The 7,020-nt window shown below is 50.7% G+C and overlaps 2 protein-coding genes across 2 annotated transcripts in view; both read left to right on the plus strand.

The window, feature by feature from the left end:
* The window catches only part of Zcchc8 (zinc finger CCHC-type containing 8), a 28,760-nt gene extending 25,627 nt beyond the window's left edge, over nt 1-3,133 (plus strand). Inside the window, exon 3 of the mRNA XM_023720671.1 lies at nt 1,553-3,133. Within this exon, the coding sequence (XP_023576439.1) occupies nt 1,553-2,451 (899 nt within the window). The 3' untranslated portion in view covers nt 2,452-3,133. The remainder of the gene's footprint in view (nt 1-1,552) is intronic.
* Nucleotides 3,134-6,337: 3,204 nt separating this feature from the next.
* Clip1 (CAP-Gly domain containing linker protein 1) overlaps nt 6,338-7,020 on the plus strand; it is a 192,189-nt gene continuing 191,506 nt past the window's right edge. Inside the window, exon 1 of the mRNA XM_023720598.1 lies at nt 6,338-6,359. The gene's annotated coding sequence lies outside the window, so the exon portion shown is untranslated. The remainder of the gene's footprint in view (nt 6,360-7,020) is intronic.

Here is a 7,020-nt window from a genome sequence, read left to right on the forward strand (position 1 = left end):
GATGGCCTTGAGCTAAATTTGTAGACCAGGCTGGTCCCAGACAGCACAGCTGAGAGAGACCTAGTCTTGATTTTTTTTTTTTTTTTAATGTATTTAGTGCAGGGTCTACAGGGTCTCACTATATAGATCTGACTGGTAGTGATTCTCCTGTTTTCAGCCCCCAAGTGCTGGGATTACAGGTGTACACCACCATATATGCCCAGTCTCAGTCTCCATTTTAGCGTGCCCTGGAGGTGGGGCCGGCACAGCAACCAAGGGATCAAACCCAGTCCCTGCATAATCCACTGTGCTATCTGGTTGGCCCTCGAGAGACCCAATCTGAAGAAGTATAAAAAACGCCAGTGGGGAACACAGCCCTCCATTTGCACTGGGCTTATCAATCTCTGCTGCCAGCTCAGGTTTCATTTTAGAATTAAAAAGACCCACAAAAGTGATTCGAGCGGAGGCTGGGGAGATGGCTCAGTAGAATAAGCGCTTCACTGGCAAGCACAAGGGCCTGAGTTCAATCCCCGGTTCCAGAAAAGAAAAGAAAAAAGTGATTCAATCCATTTGTACCACCGGTGGCCCAAGCGCCTGTTGGGGCTGTCATGCATGTGCCATTGGTAGGAATGTATGTAAAGAAAGCCCATGGCCAAGCAGCTGTTTTCTGAGGGCCAAGATGATAATTAGAGTCTCCAGGATGCTGTCTCACTCACCTGTGTGACACTGTTTGTTACTGGTGCGGTGAAGTTCAGGATTGCCTAAGGTTTTCTGTAGGGGTCAGGAGTCAGTTGAATGGCCCACGTTTTCTAAGCCTGCAGTGTGTTAGACCCCTCTACTCTGCGCCCTGAGGACAGGAACTTTAGCGAGACAACATCCTGCCCTGGTTGCCTTTCTGCCACCTGGGGACTGACTGCAGGAGGGTCTGTCGGCATCACTCTGGTGGGGAAATACAGGGGCCTGCGGTGATACACCGGGGACAGCAGTGTGACCGGCTGTTGCCACAGAGCTGATGGCACACCTTCTGTGGTACAGGAAACTGCATCCTGAGGAGCAAATTCAGTGGTCTTGGGGTTACTGGGGAGCCAGAGCTGCCATCACAGCAGGAGCCATGGACCTGGGTCGCCAGCAGGGGGCAGTGTGGTGCTGCCCGGGAGGTGGAGGCAGGTGGGAGGGATGGCGGTTCAGGAAGATGCATGTGGCTGCAACCTGAGGGGGAGCCCCAGAGGTAGGGCAGAGGCCTTGTGCCCGTGTCGTGGCGTGGGCCTGAGATGCTGGCTGTGGCAAGGTAGGCATGAAAAAAGCTAGGGCCGGAAGCCGCCAGCTTCCATCCGGGGCCTTCGAGCCAAGGCAGTGCTACTGCTGCAGTTGCTGCAACTCACAGGTAGGCCCAGGCCCGGTTCTGGCTGAGACAGACCTAGGGACACTTCGCGTTGATGGGAGCAAGCCTCCCTGAGGCCACTATTGCAGCTCCGCGCTGCTCGCAGTTGCTGTCCTCCTGGGAAGCGGGGTACATAGGTGGGGCTGCTCCTCGCAGGATCTGCACCGGTTCCCAGGACCCTTCTGTCCTGACCACCCGGCTCCATGGCAGGGGACAGCAGGTTACTGCTGTGCTGCTGGAGATTCCAGCCTCCAGGCCAGAACCCTAGTGTACCCTGCATCTCGGCCGTGACTGCCCCTAACATCTCTCACCGCCTTACAGATGTGGAGGTGGCCCACGGCTCCCAGGGCGCCGGCGCCTTCCAGTTCCAGCCACCGCTGCCCCGTGGGACCCCGCCGCCCGTCTTCGTGCCCCCGCTGCCCAAGGGCACCCCGCCGCTCACGCCCCGCGCCTCGCCTCAGCCCCGGGCAGCTGCTGTGGACGAGGACGCGCTCACGCTGGAGGAGCTGGAGGAGCAGCAGCGGCGCATCTGGGCGGCCCTGGAGCAGACGGAGGGCGCTGCCAGCGACTCGGACCCGCCAGGGGACACGCCCCTCACCGGGACCTCTGTGGCCTCCTCGCCCAGCGCTCCTGAGCTGGAGCTTCAGGCCCGGGAGGGGACCGTCCTGGAAGAGCCCAAGGCACCCACCCCTGATGCGGAGACCATGGAGGATGACGTGGGGTTGCCCCGAAGTCCCATCCTTGAGGCCACACCAAAGTCCCCGAAGGCGGAGGAGGAGCCCATGGAGCCAGATTCCCTGGAGGTGGAGCCCGGAGCCTCCCCACTCGGCAATGGCACTGGCACCGGCACCAGCAATGGCACTGGCACCAGCACCATCCTATCGAACTGTGACATCAGGAATGGGGACACCAGGCCTCCCACAGCTGCCCCGCAGCACAGCCCCGTCCCGGACATGAGCAAGTTCGCCATGGGCATCACGCCCTTCGAGTTCGAGAACATGGCCGAGTCCACGGGGATGTACCTGCGCATCCGCAGCCTGCTCAGGAACTCGCCCCGCAGCCAGCAGAGGAGCAAAAAGGCCCCCGAGTGACTGGGCCACGAGCCACCTAGGGCCCTGCCCCACCCGGCCGAGTTGGAACGCCAGGCTGCCCAGTGGTCCCGCCGGCTGAGCCCACATTGAAGAATGGAGGGACAGAGGCCTGCGCTTTGCGCTTTTCTTCTCACTGGCGAGAATGGGCGGGCTGCTGGCTAAAAATGCTTTGTTTCAGGTTTCTACTAATTTTGGATTATGGGTGTCCCTCAAGAGTGATGTTTTTTATCGTCTTTTGTACATTGTTTTCCCTTTCTACATTTTGCTAATTGTTCTGTATATAAGTTTAATATATCACTTTTTAAAAGAAAAAATCCAGCCATTTCAAATTCATATCTCAACTCCGACAACCAAATGAGAAAAACCAGGGACAGCAGCTTTTCCCCATTTGGGATATTTTTGTAAGATTTACGGGCATCAGTTTGAATAACACTTTACTTTTTGTAACTTCCCTCTATATATAAGCTTACTATACAGGTATGTTGCCCTTAGGTATAGAAGGATAATAAATTAATTTTCATGCACATAATGTAAAAAAAGTTTTCACAATTTTTACCTTTAAGTTTTGAAGAAAATTTGTGGTTGCAGAAATTAGTCGTAACAAAGGAAACAAGAAAATTGCAGGTTTGGGTGCATTCTTGGGCCTTGATCCTTAAACCCAGAAATCGCAGGCCAGGGATATAGCTCAGTGGCGTGGGCGCCTGCCTGGCAAGCCCAGAGCTCAATCCCTGGTAAATAAAGAAAAGCACAGAATCTTTTGAAGTAACTATTTTGGAAAAAAAAAGGAGAGGGCAGCTACCCTTTATATAAAAATTAATATTCTGAATTTGAGCCCACAGTGTTATGAAACAAGTTGATTGCTTTTTTTCTTGTTTTGGTGTGGTTTTTTGAGGTAGGGTCTAGCTCTGTAGTCCGGCTGTCTGGCCTCCGCCTCCAGAGCTGGGCTGAAGGCAAGTGCAGCCACACCCAGCTCTGGTTGCTCTTGAGTGTCAGGCCCATAAGATAGAGAAGAAGGTAATTTTTTCTTTCTGTGAAATTCTGTTGCATCTATATACTTGGGCAAGTTCATGACACCTTTAAATGATCTTGAATTATTAGTCTCAGGTAGTGTTATTCTGCTCCTGTGCCAACAGGAGGGGGAAAATAGAAATACTGTGTTTTGGAGGCCAGCGAGATAGCTCAGTGGACTGAAGTGCCTGCTCAAGCAAGCTTAGGCAAGCGCAGGGCCCGGGTTCGAGCCCCAGCACCACAAAGCCGGCATAGAGGCGCAACCTGTAATCCCAGGGCTGGGTGGCTGAAGACAGCAGGAGCACTGGGAGGCCGAGCTGCTGAGTGAGACGCTGTAAAAACCAAATACATTTAAATAAATTAATAAAAAATACTGTTTTTTTGAGAATCTGAATAATCACAGTGCTCTATAAACAAAAAAGTTATGTGCAGGGCAGAGTTCACTTTAAGGGCCTTACAGAACATATTAAAATGTTCAATAATTTTGGCTTTTTTTTCTTCTGAATTTAAGTAGATAATAAAGATAATGGTCAGCAGTTTACTTAGCACTTTTATGTCCCTTCCCTTCCTCGGTGTTTCTGTCAGTTAAACACCACCACCGGGGAAGAAAAGACCAGGTGTCGCAGCGGTTAAAGGCCTTCTCGCTGTGAAAGCTGTACTTCAAGGTGGCCTGCTGCCCTAGCACGCGGGAGGCTGCAGAAAGAAGATTCCAAGGTCAGGCTCAGCCTGGCCAGATTAGTGACTTAAGACCTCGTCTCAGAATTGAAGACTTCAGTGTGACCTGCGGCTCTGCCGAGCCTATTGAGTCAGAGCACTGAGATTCGGGGGCGGTGTTTCAAAATTGAAGACTTTGTAAAGGCTAGGGGTATAGCTCGATGCAAAGGTGCTGTGTTCAATTTCCAGTGCCAAAAAAATATAAGAAAATGTGGTTGGTAGAAGGCCGGTCTTCAAGGAGAGACCGCCTGTTCCCTGCCCCGTACGGGTCACTGTTCAGCTGCTGCCTTGGTGTTGCATCGTACGTTTGTGAATTCCTGAGCTGCTCGGCAGTCACCTTTGAGCCACGTGCCAGGCGGCGTGCTAAAGTGGCTTTATGCTTCGCCCATCATCGTTCACCCCTGCTGCATTGGGTGGCTGCTGTCCCCTGCCCCCTCCTGTAGAGGGCGTGCTAAGCCACACAGCTGGTGAGGAGCAGAACAGACCGAAACCCACACCTCCACTCTCCACGAGCAGCCTGTCAACTTCTGTTCCTGCCACCCTGGCACAGTTCTGTAACCTGCTGGTTCCTCAGAACACTGGGTCCTATTTCATTTGTTCAATTACTTTTTTAAAAAAATCTTTATTTTGGTACTGGGTCTTGCTATGCATCTCAGATTTGTAGTAATCCTGTTTTAGCTGCCCCAGCGCTGGGATTACAGGCTTATGCCACCATGCTCGGATCTCAGGTAGACACAGTGTGATACCAAGGATTGAACCCTGGTCCTTGCCCTTGCCAGGCAGGCACTTAGACCACAGAGCTATCTCCCCAGCCCCTGTTATCTTTTTTTTTTTTTTTGGTGGGGGGGAACCAGGGATTGAACTCAGGCCCCAGGGAAGCACTTATTCCACTGAGCCATCTCCCCAGCCCCTCAGTTATCTTTGAGGGCTAAGTGTTGCATGTGTCTTGGGGCAATAAAAGTAATAAAATAGCCATTTTTTATTTTTGTAAAGCTTTTGTGGTTTTTTTATAATAGTCATTTTGAATTTTTTTTTTTTTTAAAGTGTCTCAGTAATTGCCCAGGCTGAGCTCAAACTTGCAATCCTCCTGGCTCAGCCTCCCAAAGTGCTAGCATTTATAGGTGTGTGCAGCATTCCTGGCTCTTTTCTTTCCCTTCCTGCCTGCCTTCCTTCCTTGGTAAGTGTCCTCCTTTGTAGCCCAGACTGGTCTCCGACTTCAGATCCTCCTGAGCTCTGGGATCACAGGTGTGCACCAGATTCCTGGCCCTGATTTTATTTAATTATTATTGTTTTTGTATTCAGGACAGGGTGGACAGGATCTCACTGTGTAGATCGGACTCCAATGAGTACTCCTGTTTACAGCTTCCCAAGTGCTGGGATTACAGGGGCGCACCATCACCCAGTCTCAATGGCCGGCACAGCAGACCCAGGGATCAAACCCCCGCCCCTGCGTCTGCCCGAGCAGGCACTTTAATCTGTTGAGCTATCTGGCCAGCCCTCCAGATTATATTTTTTGTTACTGCTTTTTGAGACCTTCAACTCCATAGGTAGTCCAGGGTGACTTCAAACTCACAGCAGTGCTCCAGAAGGCTAGGATCACACGCACGCACCACCACACCCAGCTTTATTTATATATATATTTTTTTTAATTTTTTGGTGGAACTAGGGATTGAACTCAGACCCTTTCGCTTGCCAGGCAAGTGCTTATTCTGTTGAGCTATCTCCCCGACCCCTGGCTTTCTTTTTGAGATGAAACTTCATGAAATTTTCCAGGCTGGCCTGGAACTTAACCTTTCAAGTAGCTGGGATTACAAACACACCAAGTACACTTAACCTGAGTGAGGTTCTTTTTTTTAATGAAGATAAATCCTAAAAGAATCTGGAATGACTTGAAATGAGATCATGGATAGGCGGGGCCAGGTAGGAATGGGTCGCTGAGCCAAGGGAGGTGCCTGTCTTGAGTGCCTAAACCACTAGGTGTGAGCCTCTCAGAGCCCAGCAGGACAGCTGCTGCCCGGGCTCTGCCCCAGGCGGCCCCAGGTGCGGGAGGGTGGTGACAAGCGCTGGGCCTGCAGCATGACTCAGTGGGGTGGGGACCTGAATGTAATCTTTGCTTGGGAGCGGAGAAATGTGGGTTGAAGACAGGCTGCTTGAAGCTGAGCCAGCGCTTTGTCATCTTTTCCCAGGTAAGTGGAAAGAAGGCCACTCCCCTACCCAAACACAAATGACCTATTTTTCCTTTCTTTGAAAAGGTTGCGTTTTTCAGTGGCCAAAGCACGGTCTACTTTCTTCTAACCACAGACTGCCGCTTGCTGGTTTCATTCAAGTTCTTGCTGGAATCAATTTAGTTTTTCTGCCTTGTAAAAGCAACAAAGGTGTTGTAGTAACTTGTGGTATCCTAGTGATGTGGGGGAACCTGCCAGACACCCAAAACACTGAGTTTGGGTTCTCTAAAATTAAAGAATGAGGTCTAGGAACAACAGAGGTTTTTTGTTGTTTTCTTTTAAATCTATTTAGTTATTTGGTCAGGGTCTCATTACACACAGAGTAGTGACCCTCCTACCTCCGCCTCCCCAGCACTGGGAATATAAGCATGTGACACCATTGCCTGGTTGGTGGCCAGCATGGTGCGCACACAGTATGCAGTAGCAGGGATCAAACTCAGGTCCTTGGGTTTTCCAGGCAGGCTCCTAGACTGCTGAGCTATCTCCCCAGCCCCTTCTTTTCATTTGTCTGTCTTTCTTTTTTTTTTTCCCAGTACCACAGCTCTCTTTTCTTTTTTGAGTAAGTTCTCTTTTATCTCTTTTTTTTTTAAAGATTTTGTATTTTTTTAAAATTTTATTTAAG

This window comes from Octodon degus, unplaced genomic scaffold (assembly GCF_000260255.1).
Source record: "Octodon degus isolate 3935 unplaced genomic scaffold, OctDeg1.0 scaffold00076, whole genome shotgun sequence".
Taxonomy (NCBI): Eukaryota; Metazoa; Chordata; class Mammalia; order Rodentia; family Octodontidae; genus Octodon; species Octodon degus.